Raw genomic sequence first — 18679 nt, 5'->3', positions numbered from 1 at the left:
ACTTTGTTACCCTATTCTTGGGTCTTTACTTAAGTATTCTATGCCCGAGTCATTAGTTTACAACGGTAAATTATTGTAATGGCTTTCATACAACTTTCTCAATCTTGCCTAATATAAAATTATATTTGTTTTCGCCGAAAAATAAAATCGCTAGTGGTAGAGTAGCAAAGGTGGGAATTTACATATTCATTGTTCAAAGTTGGAGTACAATGGAGTGAAAAATGCAAATTCGTCCGCAGCGACCAGCGGCGTGCCTCGTGGTTGCACCTGCCATTTAAATGCAATTGAACTTGTCAAAGCTTGAATATGAATGCTAGGTGCTGAGGTTTTGAATTAATAATAATATAAAAATTATATTTACTTTGATTTATTTATTTTTTCACACATCATTACACAGCTTCACATTGTATCTCTCAACACCGCACTGTGGGAATCAAACCAATAACCTGTCGCGTTTACATTACGAAGAGGTTCCCTCTGCCTAACCTGCTATGTATTTTCAGAAAAACTAACATTTGTTATCTTTTGATTGCGGTAACTTAGAATGTTTTCAGTCTTGTATCACTACGCGATCTTGAGATGAATAGTCCATTTTTCCATTTGTACCTCAAACTATAAAAATTAAGTAATAATTTAAATTCCCCTTTCTTAATAGTACACACTGTATCTAAATATAATACATACGTTTTTGTGGTAACTCTAGTTGCTAATTGAGTTTGTAGATTCGTTGAGCAAGGTGCTTACTTTCATATTATGCCTTTGGCAACATACCAACCGTAACTTTCATTAATGTAACATTTAAATCCTATAATAACTGCTATTTACACTCAAATTTAAGTTAGAAGCTTAGCGTCGATTTTGTCTTAAAATCCTACATAAGTACTTATGTTAACAAAATTTGTAATTTTTTCACACGCTTTTATTAGGTTGACATGTAACTGTTACCAAGTAACTGTGTGGTCTCCATTCAACGTGACACCGGCGAAGTGGTTTTGTGCTCAACTGGCACGCTCGGTACGCCATAATATAAAGAACAGAACAGAACAGAAATTTAATAATTTGAATTACACGCACTTCTAATTGTTGTATCACCATGAAACTTGGCAATAATATGTAGATGACAATATAATATTATGATGCCATCGAGTTAGTCTGATGATAGAATTGGAAGATGGCTGATGAAACCTTGGACTGGAGTTGGAATGGATCCTGGTTATCAACCATGCTATTTTGCAAAAAAAAAAAATTTGCTTACATTATTTTTGCATTATAAAAATCTATTTCATTTGTGAAGTTGTATTTTATTTAGAATTTTACAGTCAAAAGTTAATTTTATATTAAAAATCTTTGACATTCTTGTGGGAAAAGTTATTTAGAAGTTTTGCTGCAGTTCATCATCCGTCGGTTTGTTCCCCCTACGTACAAATTTATTCACGTTTCGTTTTCCAACTGTAACATTTTCAAAGTATATTTTTACCTTCCAGAACTTGTTTATCAGTTGTAAGAATTTGTTAATTTAAATTCACAGCTGAAAACTTTTATATATGTAACTTGTTTGAAATCTTTTAGAAAATCTATCTATAAAACTAAAGTTTGAATATTTAGTTACTTTGATTTATATTTTTTTCTTTCTATATTTTTTTTCTTACTATATTAATATTCAATAATATTAAAACATTAATATTCTGAAAAAACTCCAAAAGGTATGCTAATATTAATATTTCTGTCATTAGTGTATTTAGCAAATATAAAGCTTTAAGCAGCTTGCTTGCCCAAGTGTAAGCAGCGCTAGAGGGCTCGCAACTTAATTTACACTCCGCGTACATTTGTATATTATTGTTTTGAATTACAGACTCGAATATACGCTCTAATAAATTTAGACCTTATACAAATATCTACCTACAAAAGCCTATTTATATAATTACTATATGAAACATTGTGTAAATTTATTGATAAAACAAAAAGAAAATAAGATATTTTTCATTATTTAATAAGTTAAGAGTAAAAATAACAGGCCAGTCGTGGCGCAGGGGCACAAGTCTGTGACTGTAAACGACAGGTCGTTGGATTCGATTCCCATTCGAGGAAATGATTTAATATTTTCGTTTTTTCGCTCTGGTGTACAGGAAAAGCGCGGGATAGAGTCCCGCCACTCAACAGACAATGGCTTCTAAATTCGGTGGAAAGTGCGGAATAGAGTGTTTTAACACAAGGTTCCCTCTGCTTACCTTATTGTGTGCGGGATACAGCGTGATGTTGATTTTTTATAAGTTATTACACAGAAAACGGGCTTACTGTAATGGTTATATTATTTTTAATAATTTACGTATAGTTGTGAAGGGAATGTGGTGCTAATTTTGCTAAAAAAATTCTTTTGTTACAGGTGAACAGCGACGCATATACAGGTCAGATAAACGAGAAGAACCTCCTTGCTACATCAGTAGTCCCCAAAGACAAGCATCACCTTTTCCGCTAGAAAGCACAAATCGGCGTTTTTATAGAAAAAATCTTAATTCCAAAGGTATTATTATATTATTAATAATTGCTCAATTAATTTGTTATTTTGGTTATGGATTCGCTCAAGCTCACGCAGTACCTCCAGATCTCGGCGAAACGACATTGTCTTAATGAGAACGATGTAACAGTAGGTTTCCAGGTTCCCTCTGCCTACCCTGCTAAGTTACAGCGTGAGGTGAACCTAATAACTGATTTGAAAATATTACAGTAAAATTTAAAATAATTTACGAGTAAGCCAGAAGCAGTTTTCATCGTGTAGTTTTCTTCTTAAACTTTTGCAATTTCGTTTGAGGATCATATCAAGATCATATATACTTCTTTCACTTGACGTTTCATAAAATTATACTTTAAATGGACATAAGCTATCTGATATTATGTAAATTTTATAAAATTATAATAGGAATTCGAAAATATAAATTAAATCGATGCTTTATCGTTCAAAAACCAATTCTCGTAAGATTATTTTTCAAATTTAAATGGACGATTGTGGGTTCGATTCTCACTCGGGAAATGTTTTTTTTTTTATTATCTAATAAATTCTTATTTTTCGCTCCGGTATCAAAGCAAAGCGCGGCGTTGAGTTCTGCCACTCAATACACAATGCTTCAAAAAGTGGAGAACCATGTGTCTCAACACTAGATTCCCTTTACCTATCCTGCTATATGTGGAATACATCATGAAGCTAAAAAAATAAATCAACTTTTTTTTAAGATGAGGAAGTATTTAACGGTGATGCAGGAGGTGGCACTTTATCTCGGCGAAGCAGAAGACCTGATGACTATCCTCACGACACCAATAATCGTAATAATCGCATGTGCCATGTAAATGGTCAGTATATCAATTTTATTTCATTTTTACATATAGACCATATTACCCATATCTTCCCAAAATTATATACGAAGAAAGAAAATGAAAAGTGCAAATAATTCATTCCTCTGAGTGGAAATCGAACCCATTACCACCGTGTTAACAATCACACGCGACCGCTTGTACCACTGCTGCGATACATTTAACAAAAATCTTAATAGAAATAATATCTGTTAAGCATATAACATACTCGTATAGCTATAGTTTTTAATCATCAACTTCAGAAATGTGCTGAAGGAGAGCACCAAGTATATCCAATGAGATTCCTCTATAGTTATTGTTTGGCATTCTGTAGCATGCCTATTATAAGCGTAATGTAGGAGGTGGGTGCATGCCTGTGATAAGGATGCTCGGAATAGTTTCGCGCTAGTACGTGACTGAGCGAACATTATATTACGTCAATTATGCTTTATATCATTATTTTCACGTTATAATTCCCTTTGTTGTTTTATTTATTTAGATTCTAACCAAATCTAACTATAATTTAGACAAAGTTATTTAATTAACATTGATAAGATTAGGTTAATAATAAGTGTATTTGTTAAAATTAACTATCTCTGTTAACGTATTTTAAATATGTAAAGTGTACTGGCTATTGCAAATCGTTCTTTTTACGTACCTACTTCAAAATGAGTTAAATATTATTATTGTACCATTCATTTTATTTTAATATATCCTTTTTTATAATTTTTATTATCAAATTAAATGTCATCAAAACAATGTACAATTAAATATTATAAATCACCTTAGCAGAGATCATTGACCTGCGTTTAACGTGAACGACGACTTACTTAAAAAAAATATTTGCAGCATCAATAGTCTGACTAAAAGGGGCTGATCATGGCTAAACGAGGGGAAAATCATACCCTATCCCTTTCTGTCGTGCCTTTTATGAGCGGAGCTGTCTACATACCTATACCAGGCTAAGGCTTTGAGTGAGAAGACTTTCAGTCGACCACAAATATTATTTAAAGCTTTCTTTTTTACTTCTGGGCTTACGGGCCGCCATGAAGTCAATGTAGAAGGTACTCGTAGCAGCACAGTTCAGAAATCATTCAATTAACTTCAGCCTCGACTTGCCGTCCCTACTGCAGTACTTACCGTAGCAGCAGGTAAATATAAAAATAAACTATTATTAGTATTATTTATTCTTCAAAGGTCCTTCTAGTGCGGGTCAAAGCGAGCGCGAGTGTGACTCACCGCCTGAGCCCGCGCCCCCTGAAGTGCCACCACGTGGGCCCTCTTTGCATGTGACACTTCGCCATCGTCCTGCACCAGATCAACCTTCTGACTCTGATCGCCTTTTCCTGTCTGAAGGTAAGATTTGTTTATTTATTTAGGATTGGCAACAGGAGAAATATTACAATTATTAATTAAATGTCGTAAAAGAATTTCATAAATATATTCTACTAGCGGCCCGCTCGCGGCTTCGCCTGCGTGAACTACGTTATTATTAATTTCTGTCTCCATGAGTGACGTCCATGCAAAATTTGAGACTCCTAGCATTTGCAGTAACGAAGTTTCATACAAACTTTCAACCCCAAAAACAATCCCTTAGGAATCGAATATTGCAAATTCCCGTCTTAGCGAGCACCTACGTCCAATAAGTAACTCCTATGCAAAATTTGAGATTCCTAGCACATGTAGTTTCTGAGATTTCGTGATGAGTGAGTGACCTTTCGATTTTATATATATAGATTAAATGTATCTTACAGGATGTTCATCGTATATATACCTTTCTTAAATATTTTTATTTTTATTTTTTGTATAAACTCTTATAGTATAAAATACGTCCAAATTAATCTTCTATAGCTTTTGGGACAATAGAAATTTTTGATGGTGCTCGATGGTTCATTTATTTCGTTTTCTGAAAAGAAATTGGTAAATAACTATCATTCCTTTCTTTCAACGTTGTGCATTGTAGTTCCCCTAAATCTAAACTTAAGGCAATGGTTTACAAGTTCATAATTTTCAAGCCACACCGTTATATCTGCATTTATCTTTTATATATAATATACTATTACAATCTTTCTCTATTTTTTTACACGCTTTTGTTTAACTTTCAATGTAGGTATGAAAATTGTACGGGTGAAATCCGTCAGGTTTGAAAATTTAGAAAAAATTGAGGTGAAATTTTGCATACACGTTTTGATTGGATGCCAGTGGTATGTCATAGTTGTGAGACATGTGAAATACTCACTATGTTTGTTTAATTTATACCTACAATGTAGGTGTTAAATAAAAGGGCTTGTTAAGAATATTTTTAATAAAATAAAGAAACCGTCACGTCGGGGCGCAGAGGCACACGCGTGTGACTATAGCGTGACGGTTGCAGGTTCGATTCCCACTTGGGGGAATAATGATTATTTATTAATATTTCGTTTCTTCAAACAAAATTATTGATATTTATATACGTTATTTACAATTTGAAATTAGTTATTTTTGAGTTCTATGCCAATTTGAATTAATTTTTTTTGCATTTATTCGGTTTACCTATTTTTTAGTTATCTATAAATATTATTTTTTAAATATTATTCCAGTTCCATTCTTGAAAGTGTACCTGTTACCATATTTATCATTAAAGACCACCTCTGAATTGCGTCCTACTATATAACTCTTAAGAGTAATCACGAAACAATATTACCCTCCCTTATTTCATAATAGCTTAACAAGACTTCCCAAAGCATTTGTACAAATGTTATTAGATAATATCTTATATTGAAACATTATTTTTTATATTATTAGTGTAATATTTGTATCCATAGCTGATGAGCTATAAAAAATAAAGACGTTATAAGAAAATGCCCGAGGCTTCGCCTTTTTACCGCATATGGTTATTGAACGAGGTGCGCAAGGAAACTTCCATTCAATCTAAGTTAGAAGATAAGCATCCGACCTGAAACTGGCTTTGTTTAGTACATTTTATCAAGTCGTAAGTAGTTTTTGTTTAAAATAGATTATGTTGGGAAGTGCTAAAACTCGCGTGATATATAGCTTGTAATACTGACTGTAGGCGGTCCTCGTCCTTGATGAGAAAGCTAATTAAATTCCCGCCGTAAATGTACATCCAACTTTCGTTAAGTAGGCCCTTCTCTTGTTGGTACTTCAGGAGAAGTTTAATCGAATTGCACCGTCCGAGTAAGTTCCCGGCTGCAAGTTTATGCGCACTGACAAATAAGCTATTTGATCCTGTAATAACGATCCGAGCCAATACTGAACAAGTGGTACAAAAATATAATACGTAATTATTTCATAGAAGTTTACAAGTAAAGGCAAAATAGAAGTTTTAAATATAATTCACTCTATGTCACATATGAAAATGAGTTAGACGAAATAAACGTATGAAAGCACCCTTATTTCTACAAGCATACATAAAATATTCCTTCAATATGAAAAATTTGAAAGGGTTGAGATTGAATTTATAGAGTGGAAAGGCAAAAATATATTTATATTAGATGGGCGAATTGTACAGTGCAGGTCAGGAAGTCTGCTGCGTTGCGCATCCATAACGAAAGAAGAGAGCTGTTAAATTTGATTTGTGCGAGAAGTCGACGCAGAATGAGGCTCTTTGATGTGGCGTGGCCCGCGCCCCCCGCGCCTCCCGCACACCGGTGCCAGAGCCTTCTGAAATTGCGCACACTTTCAGAGAAAACTCTCACTGTAATTTAATTTTTATGATAGCGCATTGTAAGTGTCCCAGGAAAGGTTTTACTTAAATTTGCATCTTTGTTCAGTAGCAGGACTGTACAAAATAAAAGAAACGAAGAACCTGTAATAATGCCAGTTTCATTTCCAAACAGACAAAAAATGACGTGAATAAATTAAAAATTAGATGAAAATACGATGTAATTTCTAAATAATGAAGTATGTACACAGGAATGAATTAGGCAAATCTTGACTCAAACAAGAAAATAGCTTCAAAAGGTCTTGAAAGTTTAATGGAATCGAACAGGGACCGGCCGGAGTAGGCGGAAGTTTGCACGGGTGACAAATTGGGCACTTGACCCGCGCACCGAGAGCCTCCGAGTGCTTGTTTCTGGAGGACCGTAATAAGTTTAACTTTAAGTAAACTATATTCCTTTCCCTCTAATTTGTTCTCTCACGACACTTTTTGCAGTTTCAAATTAACAGTTTCTATTTACGTTAGTTAGCATCAACAGTGATGTTTTCTTGTTTAGTATAATTTCAAAGGCTTTAAGAGTTTGTTTTTAATTAAAATTAATGACTAGTTTAGAAAAATTAAAGAAGAGAAAGAATATTGTTACTTTTATTTAATTAATTAACTAATTTTGATATATTTTATTTTAGTTTCGTGTAAGTGACGAATGTATTAATTCGAACTATAAAGGTTTCACAAAGGCAAATGCAATAATATTCCATAAAAAGCAATAAGATTCGCCGTCTCAAGTTTGCCGAGCTTTTTGAAAATTGAAACCTGCTGGGATTCGTCGTAATTTAATTTTTGCGATGCTGTATTGTTAGAGCTTTCTGAAGGGCTCTTTGCAGTTGAAACTCAGAATATTGTCGCCTTTGCATACAAAAATAAATTTCTCTAACTTACAGCTTGTAAAAATGTTTTATAATATGTATTTTCACTGCACTTTTAAGAAAACATGTTGAATAAAAGTAAAATTTAGAAAAATGTAAATTCTTCTCAGAGAGTGTAATAATATAGGTATATTATATTGCTTTTTCAGTGATAGTTTTAATATTTCTACAGGGATAATGTAAATGTACTCTAGTTTTACCCAGCCTCCTGCATTCAGAATTCAATGTCACAGAAACAATATGTAAAATATATAGCAAATAACCAAGCCAAATTTTACCCATTTCATCAACAAAAATTATTCGCTTCTAAGCACTAAACATAATTTTGTTTGTAATATCAGCTTATATTTTACGTCGTCGGCATAGTTTCAGCGTTTTTCCTTTTTCATTTTGCCGTTTAACATTTTCACGACATAGTTCTGCTTTACGAGCAGCTCGTTGCGTATAAAACCTTAATTTCGAAAACATTGTAACCGTATTCATAAACTTTTAACCGGCCATAAAAGTGTCCTTGGTCGCGATCAAATCTGACATTGTCATGTTTCGAGTGGAGCCTCCTCGATCCCGCCGCGATACTCGTGAGCCCCGAGTTTTAAACATCCCTCGTCCGGAACCCACTTAAGTGCTCATAAAACACTCATACGAGGAGCTATCTACATCGATTCTCTACTTCTTTTGTGTTATTTGCGTTCCTGCGGTCTGCTCTCCTACATATGTATGAATACTGTATCTATGCAATCTGCTTGGAACATGGCGGTGGCCTGAAATAAATTGATTTATCTACAATTAATCACTTTTATTAATAGCTTATGGACGCAAATATTAACCGCTAATTTTAGTAGTAGCGTGTTTCATTCATTATGAAATTACAATTTGATAAATTGTTATTTATAATTTATCAAATTGTAGTTTCATATCGAATTGTTTTATTTAAAATATTACATTTTCTAAAAAAATATAATAAACTTATTAAATTTGATTTGTTAGTGTATAGGAATAATTTAATTTACTAAAATAATGTAGAAAAGAGGTTCAAACTACGATATTAATTTTGTGTTTCCTAATACTTGAATAGAAATAAAAAACTACGTTTTATTCCTTTATTGAAGTCTTACAACATGATGTGCAACATGTGACGTAAAATGTAAATATCAACTGTCGAGGCACGCCCGCGCCGCTTTGTGGTACACCACAAGTGCCAAAGAGCTCTTCAGAACACACTCGTACACGGAACACGCTACACACTGTATACATGAATATTACAAATGTTACACAAGTTACGTAAAACATCGTTTAAACTCATTACTGTAGTGTTAAATGTTAATGAAAAGAAACTAAAAATGGAAAAACGATGGTTTTATTATACCACGACTAGACTCAACTAGACTCGTAAATCCCTATTACATTGTAAGTAATCTTCGATGGGAATTTGGCCAAAAAAATGTCTAATTAATTGAAATTTTCTCTGTTGTTAATAGTTGTCTTTATCTGTTTACTTTGATTAGAAAAGTATTTTATGAAATTTATTAATATTTACTTTACCAGAACCCATTACTGAAAACCTTATGGATATGAATGTACCTACAACATTAGCACTATATTATTATTAAAATAAAAAAAAACATATAGCATTTACTATTATAACACTATTAAAAGGATTTACGGGTTAAGGTAACGCAATAAGTAAACACGCAAAACTTATAATTCAAGTAGGTCGAGCAAATGATCAAGTGTGCGATACGTCACAGTTACAGCGAGCACTTTAAAGTTTTTCCGCGTAGGGGGAGTGGGGGGGATACATGATTGATGGCGGCCTCCCAAGTATAAACTCGATTATCCGTCGAGACGCGAACAACTTACAAGTTTTATGTAACGATGGATCAGGATTATTTAAAACTTTTTCCCGAAAAAATCGACTCGCGACAATCATATTTGTGTTGAATATCAAAAGATAGAGTTTATGATGTTTATTATTTTGTATAGAATTTATGTTGGGTTTTTATGAATGCAAGTTGCGGGAAGCTGTATGTTTGCTATAATAATAACGTGATTTTGAAGGTGGAAAATAGTTTTAAATATTTCTGACTTGCTCTTTTTAACTTACATAAACATCGTCTGTAAATGTACATCGTCTGTAAATGTACTAGTAACTGTAAATTGTAATAATATAATAAGTTAAGGCCAGTAGTCGAGCAGTAGCACAAGCGTGCTGTAAACGCAAAAGATAGTGATTTCGATTCCCACTCGAAGAAATGAAATATTTAATATTTTCATGTCGCTCTGGTAACAAAACAAAGCGCAACGTATGCGTACCCAACATGCAATATCTCCAGAATTCGGCGAATAGTGGCGAACGGAAGCGTCTTGACACTAGACTCCCAAGATCCATAATCATATCAATAGAAACATAAACTAAATAATTTATTTTTCAAATTGTAAATATTATTTGCTATGTAATACAGTTTAAAACTTTACGTCTTTATCTTACTTTGTCTTATAATCTTAAATGCAATAAGAAAACCTATACAAAGTCGAGGTTCAGATATTAAAAGTTTATAAAGGACGGGATTAAAAAATCGAAGCGGGCGTTTCATTAGCACGTCTCAATATTAGTTTGCTCTGAAGAGACCGACGATGCGCGACGAGGGAAAATTGTTTCGCCGTTTATTATTCCAAGTTTTAATCAAGGAAAGTCCTGGAGCCGTCTGGAGAGCGTCCGCAGCCAGGGTCCGCCCCGTCCACATTAATCGCGTGTAAAATATCTCACAAAAACTTCATTACGTAGTCGATTATTATTTTTTTAATTGGTTTCACATATAAAAAGGTATCTTTTTTCAATTCGAACAATGATGTATTATTTTTAATCATATAGTTATTTTATAAGCAGTTGCATTAATTGTTCTGGCAATTTTTTTTTTAATTGTGGCGTTTTATAATAAAAAAATATATTCTTCTTGTCCTTAAAGTCTTGTAACTTACACAATGTTTTTTTTTCTCTATAAAAAATCGCAAACAATTATTTCAGTATCGGATATAATCTGTGCATGAATTATTCAAAGACAAGGAGGATTAAATAAATGTCAGCAAATATTTTCGTTCTAGTAAACGAGAAAATAATACGATCATTCGATCGCGCCAATCTTATTTACATGAAATTATTATCTCTAAGATGATATGGTTGATTTGAAATTCAAAATAGATACCTATGTACAGTACATACAGCACTGTAGGCAGAGGGAGCCTAGTGTTCAGACATTTTGTTCCCCAACACACAAGTGTTTAAATGAGAGCGGAGTGTCTTAACACTAGGTTCCCAGGTTCTGTCTGCTGATGAGTGAAGCTAACAAAATTGTTTAATCATCATCTTTTATCTCGATGGAGTTATATAATATAATATTGACATATGTATAGAAAACGAACAAAAATGCCTGAAACAATGGCATTTCTTTTGTAACACACTATTTACTGTAGTTTTAGATTTTCGCTCCGTTACCCAACTAAACAGAAACATTGATTGCATAAACTGTCACCTTTACCCGAAAGGTAAAGGGAAGCAAAGTCAGGTAATATTGATATAAGTTTTTTGTTCAGTCAAACATAGACAGTGGAATAAGGGTGTGTACAAACCGTTTTCTTTGATAGACCGTGCTGGACCCACTCGGCTGGAATAACTCGGAACGTTTGTGCACTCAGCCTCCGCGCCTCGCGTCTTGCCTCAAATGGGATTTAGTGAGGCTAGTTCTCTATCTTATTTATTATGTTTTGTTATGGCGGAAGGTTTTAATATTTTGCGGATTATCTTTGTGGTAGCGTTTTGTGTTATTAAAATTTAATGCAATTAAATTGCTTTGAAACTTTTTTTGTTTAGGACTGATTTTGTAAAAAGGACTTTTGGGTTCTGTGATTCGTTATTTACGTTTGCGTTTATAAACGATGTGCTCAAATTTTATTAAATGAAAAAAAAAAAAACATTAAAAAAATATATTTTAATACACTTCGTTCTTATTAAGTCACTTTAGCACTTCCGTCTCCAACTTTCTGCCAAATTCTAAGGGCATCGAGTGCGGAACTCAACGCCGGGCCTTTGCCTCGCTGCCAGAGCGAAGAAATGAAAGTATTTATTAATAAATGATAATTCATTCCCTTAAGTGGGGATCGAACCCACAATCTGTCGCGTTTACTGATGCACGCTTATGCCTCCCCGCCACAACTGGCCTCTTTTCAACATTTCTATACATATAAAATGAAAATTTTTATTTTTTACAATATTAAAATTATTTGTTAAAATAATTAAAACAATTTACTATAACTTATATGAAACATGTCGTAAAACAAAGTATCAGCCGGCAGCGCTGCTCTTTTGTACTTAATCCTATTTGATATATTGGTCCATTAGGATCCCTGTCCCAGCTCCTCGCCGAGATTGTAAGGAAATACCAAGTAACGAGGGTAATACACCTTCATAGACACTTGCTCGGTCAGGTATCGGTGTTAGCGACATTAGTTCTCTATTTGAATTCGATACCCCACTTATTAGGGATGTTTCTTAATTTAGCTTATATTATCAGTATCGATTGCGTAGTACTTGAATAAAGCATTGATGAAACTCGTAAAATATTAGGAAGAATTATGGTAGTAGTACATTTCGTCCAATATCTAAGCGTTGCTTATATTTTTAACCGACTTCTGTAAAAGGAGGAGGTTATCAATTCATCTGTATATTTTAATATACCCTTGCTCGGTTAGATATCGGTGTGGTTGCCACATTAGAGTTCGCTATTTGAATACGATAAGCCACTTATTAGGGATGTTTCTTAAGTTAGGTTATCAGTCTATTGCATGATGCTTGAATAAGGCATTGATGAAGCTGGTAATTTGTGTTTCGTCAAGTTTGATCTGGTTATTAAATTGATTTGTGAGTTGCCTATATACCTACAAAATTTAATGGTTCATAAAATAAAGTTGAACACCAAGAAGCCTAAATAGCACAAAGTGTGACTGTAAATACGACAGGTTGTGGGTTCGATTCCCACTCGAGTAAATTAAAAAGATATTTAATATTTTCATTTCTTCGCTCAACACGCATTGCTTCCAGAAATTAGTGAAAGGAGTAACTTAATAACACTAGGTTTCCTCTGCCTATCCTGCTGTGCGGGATACAGGGCGACAATAAAAAAATATCAGAAAAATTGGTGTTTGAAATATAAAAAACTCTACTTTCACCACATATGTTTTTATAATAACATAATCTTTTTATAGTTTTAACGCTATATTTTATGCAATTTACATAAAATATATCTTTCGATATTGTGTATTGAGTATTGTGTTCAGATAACAGTTTATCACACATACGCCTAGATGAATGACATATCATATGAAGAAAGAAGAATCATTAAGAACAAATTCTGTATCTCGGTACCTAACAAGTACAAATATATTTGTAACCTTATAAATATTTTTTTTTTTTTAAAAGATAAACATTGGTGTGACGGTTTTTCCAAAAGCAAGATAACATAAGAAGTTTTAATAAAGAAAATTTTTACGCAGCGCCTATGGAAAGATAACGCGGTTGGTTGATAGAATTTTGCGAAGAAAAAAAAATCGCTCAATAAGCGCTTATCTAGATCCGGCATCAATCTATTATGTTTGCACGGTTCCTCTCGCTCCACAATGAAGGCAGCGAGGAGGCTTTTAAATTCAGATTTTAACTTAATACATTAGGAAAGTAAAGTGCCGCTTTAAAGCATTTTGTGGTATCGGTCCGTGTTCGTGGATAAATGATTGATTGTCACGCTCCGCGCCGCTATACTTCGGGGATCACATGTGACATTAGTACTTACTTAGGTATACTTATTTACTTAGTACTCTTCTTATATTCAGCATCACTCTTCTATAAATTATAAAATCCCACCACCACCACCACTAACCCCAATGCCACGTCCCACTTATTTCTTACTAACATTTAGACTTAAGCCCTTAAGATATCGAGTCAAGAAATATTTATTAGCCAATATTGTTTAGGCCATTCAAAAAAAATTTATTGGTTTTGCATATCAGTGATAACTATTATAGATATAGATCGATATTCCCTTGAGTACAAATTGACACGTTAACCCATGTCGTCTCGGTGTGGAGGATGTCCACCTGATCCTGTATATGTAATTACTTAAACTATTTTGCTATATTTCAACAGTTAGAGCCTTTTGTAAAATATTAGAAAGAATTATGGTAGTGCCGATTACTAGTACAATAAAATTTATTGAATCCTTAAAATGTCGCCGCTTGGATAAATCGTTGAACGTATGGATAAAATATCGTTACAATATATAAAATACTAAAATTACTTTAATTTCGACATTGAATATTTTTCTTATATTTCATGCAATATTTGTATTAAATTTACGACACGGCTTCGCCCGCTTAAACTTATTGTTATATGCTAACTAATTTACACAAAATCTTTACATAAATTGTTGGTTTATGTGTTAGTCAAACGTACTAATACTTGACTTAACTTAATCTAAATCTGTTCAGCAGTTTTTGCGTGAAATACAGAAGTGTCTTAACGGAAGCCGAGTAAGTGAGTTTTAACACTAGGATACCAGGTTTTTTGCCTACCCTGCTTTGTGCGGGAAACAGCGTGAAGCGAAAAAAAAGAAAAGAATGGAAAATTTTTAAAGCAGTTTTAATTAAATTTTCTCATCGAGTATAAAATACTATATTGAAAAACTTTTACACAAAATCTTTTGGCCTGAAATATAAATTTAAATAGTGTTAGTTATTTAATCTCTGTAGATGAGAGGTAAAGTTGCTTCAACTTACGCTCTAAAGAGCTACAAAGGTTAATTTGAATGGAAATTTGTGTATAATTTGCATACCTATTTATAATCCATGCAACACACAAGTAGGGTCCTTTTATTATATAATTTGCACCGAGGGGAGGGTCTACGCTGGTGGAATACAAAGTGAAGAATAAAATCATTATTAAAGAAGTGTTAATACCTAGAGGTATATAAACTATATATAAAAGAGTTAAATAATATACTGATATTAATTTTAATCAAGTGCGAGTGTGAGTGTTCGTGATGTTAAATTATATTAAATTTAATATTTTTGTTATTATATGGACTTTAGCAATATAAAGGGAATTTACTTATTACTTACCAATTATGTTAGTCTCAGTTACACGAAGATTGAATCTAAAGTCATACTTTAAAATATAGTTATAATTGTTATTGTAACAGAAATCGCACCCACAACCCTCGCCACGATAGCCTCGATTTAAGTATTTATCCTATATCTTATAAAACAAAGTCGCTTTTCGTGTCTGTCTGTTGTTTATAACTCTTCTTCTTCTAAACCACCCAACGGATTTTGATGCGGTCTTCACCATTAAGTCGAGTGTTTTTCGTAGAAGGTCTATATATAGTTTATTATTTGTACATTCTTATGTAAATTAACATAAATACGATAAATTTGTATAAAGTCCTACCCGTTGAGACACTTTCGCGCATGCGCTGCTAAGTACTACATGAAAAAAATGTACTGGATTATTGTTTCTCTTAATAAGATCTACAAAAAAGTCCGCGACGGCATATTCGTATCTTTTAAGAATAACGTGTAGTGATCATTTTTCTGTCTAAAAATAATAATTTCAATATATTTTTTATTGTGAGGGATATTTTTCCATAATGGTATTAATCCTTATCCTTTAAAATACTTTATTAATTTTCTACGTTAAACAAAGATAAAATTTGCTTTTTACAATATTTCGAAATTGCGAATAGTTTTACAGAAAAACGCATTTAATTGTTGACACATCCCGCCGTTGACACATCAGCTGTATGTTACTCAAGTTTCACTTATCCCTTACTCTCAGCATATAAATAAGTACATTAGTTACGTTGGCCATTTAATGTAGATCAAAACTGTCTTTTACTGTTTTCCATTTTAATAAGTACTTTAGAAGTTGTTACAATATCAAAAAAATCCTTACTGCGAAACGGCTCGCCACTCGCCATGCGTCCACCGTGACCGTTTGCCTTACACGCATCGGTGGTTCAGTGGTAGAATGCTCGCCTGCCACGCGGGCGGCCCGGGTTCGATTCCCGGCCCATGCATTCTATTTAATTTTCCTCACAGGCAGCCATGTAGTGCTTGCTTTTCATCAGGGACAGAATACCCCCTTCAGCATTTAACCACAAGCTCGAAAAAAAAAAACCCGGCTGCCTCTATAGCAACGAAGATTTAGTTAGATGCGTTTGCACGTATTGGATAATTGGAGTTGAATGTATTATTTAAGCGCGATATATTTGGTTTCACATTTTTTGTGGTAGTTAGTAGTAGGTAGGTTTTTGTTTATAATTTCTTCCGTTTAAAAATAGTCATTTAAATATATTTTAATAAGTACTTGAAAAGATTAGTAGCACAGATTTAAAATTACGGTACCTACTAAAAAATCCTTGCTGTGTAAAACAATTGGAAAATCCTTATTGAAACTACAAAAATGCGGGTTGCATTAGGGTTTAATTAATTTTCACATTATCTTAAGTGCTTTGCAAACATACATTACATGAATAATCCAGTAGTTAAAGCGGGCGAAGCCGCAAGAGGGTCGCTAGTAAAAGTATAAAATTGAAACCTACCTTGTTCTAACAAAAATGTACAGAGCTGATACAACAATGATTTTTAGTAATCTTAATCCATTTATATTTACTTTTTGCGAGATTTAGTTTAGGGTCTGTTAGGGAGAAGATAATTAAATTCAACCCTTTTACTCTCTTGAGCAAAGGAAAGTCTCGTAAATTGGAAAACTAAACTGTGCGGATCTCACCACGAGATTCAATTAGCTGCTAATCATATCTGGAGGGTGTGAATGGATCGATCGTGTTGCCTTTCGTGCATCTTAAATGAGTATTTAGATAATACCTAACAGATGCAAAAGAAAAAAGTTTATTTTTATATAGGAAGGTAGAAATATATTTCTATAAAATCAACTACCCGACAGGAAAGTATATACGTGCAAGAGTATATTTAGGTGAACATACGGAAGCGACACCAATAGAGAACACACTTCATCGGATGCGCTCTTTCCGATCCCTTTTCTGTAGCGTCTCGCTGGTAGCGGGCCATCTAGCTATCTGTCGCTACCTAACTGAGAAAATTTTACTTAGTCATCCGACTGTAAACTTCTCTATCTATATAAATACTTCTTTATTACACATTTTATCTATTTTCGGAGATATATTATTATTATTATACTCTCAACAAGCAAATCCTTTAGAATGTGCTCAAAAATGGGGAACGGAGTGTGTTAACACTAGGTTTCCTCTGCCTAAGATATTATTACTGAGATTTCGATGGTTAGAACTATGCTGTTACGAAAGATAGTTGGATAGGAACGCAATGTTAGCGCACATCGTCGGTCAAGTATGCGTGCGGTGCTAACTCCCCCTTGCCATTATACAGGGGAAACATACACGGAACATCGAAATATTGACCTGAGCCTCCACAGACAGCTTTTAATATCGCGAAATTGCCTCCACATCATTTAGTCGCTGCAAATATTACTTTAATCTCACAGCAGTAAAGTTTAAGCGCCTGTGCTTGCGGGGAATGCAATAAAACCTTTGTAAATTTGAGACGTACGACTAAACTCTTAGATGTTTCTTTCTAACTTGTGTCTAATAACGCAGTAAAAATAGCCTCGTCTCTTTCTTGTGAATGTCACGGCTATATATTGCAAAGGCGGCTACAAGACGACAGCGATGAAAATTCTTGGTACCTCAATGTTATCTTGCGAATTACGTTTAATATCATGTTTTAAATGAGAAATAAAAAACGAAACGGCTAGATTAAGTACAAACATTTGACTATGTACAGAACTCAACACAAAAAGTTAAATCTACTATAATTTTATAAAATTTAATACTATATTTGTATTATATTTGCACCTTTAGCACAAACACTTATATATATCTGTATTTTACTAAGGAAAGAGCCTTCCACAATCCCTACACACCACTTCGAATAATTGTAAAAGTACAGGCAGACGTAAACAAAGGTGGTGATGCAACAATGTAACCCTTCTTATTTAAAATTTTTCCACTGCGTCGTTTACCTTTTGACGTTTATTGCGTAAAAGCCGCAAATGTGGAGGAGCCCTAGTTCGCCTTTTTACATTTTCGTATAGCCCTCGTAGGTTGAGGGTTGGTTCCCTTATAAAAAAATGGTTTACGATAAACACATTGGAAGTCAGGGGAATCTTCGCGCTGAAAGCTAATAAATTGATGGCACTAAACTTGCAATTACGCAGCAGGAAAATATATTTATAAAAGCGTATATGAAAAAATATTATTAGTGTTGTGGACTTTGACCTTAAGTGGTTCTTTTTACTAAAATATAATACATTTACATTATTGATATCGATTGAATAATATTACTATTAGAATACGACGCTACAAGAATTGTGGTATTTTTTTTAATAAATTATATAGCATCCACACCGACGCCATGCAATTCTTGCGAAATTGGGTCCCGAGGGACCTACAGCGATTCCTAGGAGTTAGTTGTGTTCATCAATAAAAATTGTATATTATACAGTATGTGCTTTTATAGCGATAAGGGTAAACAAATTGCGATACTTGTGAGTTTTATTACCCGTCACATCAATCATTGAACCCTGGGACTTATTACGTACTGGAAGGCGTCTCAATCACCGTTTGCATTTTTATTAAATTTAGTTGAT

At 33.6% G+C, this 18679-nt stretch overlaps 1 protein-coding gene across 2 annotated transcripts in view; it reads left to right on the top strand.

The window, feature by feature from the left end:
* The window catches only part of Ten-a (Teneurin-a transmembrane protein), a 266172-nt gene that overhangs the window by 70674 nt on the left and 176819 nt on the right, over nt 1-18679 (top strand). For both annotated transcript variants that reach the window (XM_085201214.1, XM_085201213.1), the window contains exons 3-5: nt 2384-2521; nt 3229-3345; nt 4543-4701. In XM_085201214.1, the coding sequence (XP_085057340.1) occupies nt 2384-2521; nt 3229-3345; nt 4543-4701 (414 nt within the window). The remainder of the gene's footprint in view (nt 1-2383; nt 2522-3228; nt 3346-4542; nt 4702-18679) is intronic.

Source organism: Heliconius melpomene, chromosome 17 (assembly GCF_056956725.1).
Source record: "Heliconius melpomene rosina isolate 202511_hmr_F chromosome 17, ASM5695672v1, whole genome shotgun sequence".
NCBI classification, from domain to species: domain Eukaryota; kingdom Metazoa; phylum Arthropoda; class Insecta; order Lepidoptera; family Nymphalidae; genus Heliconius; species Heliconius melpomene.
This window is presented reverse-complemented; position numbering and strand designations above follow the sequence as displayed.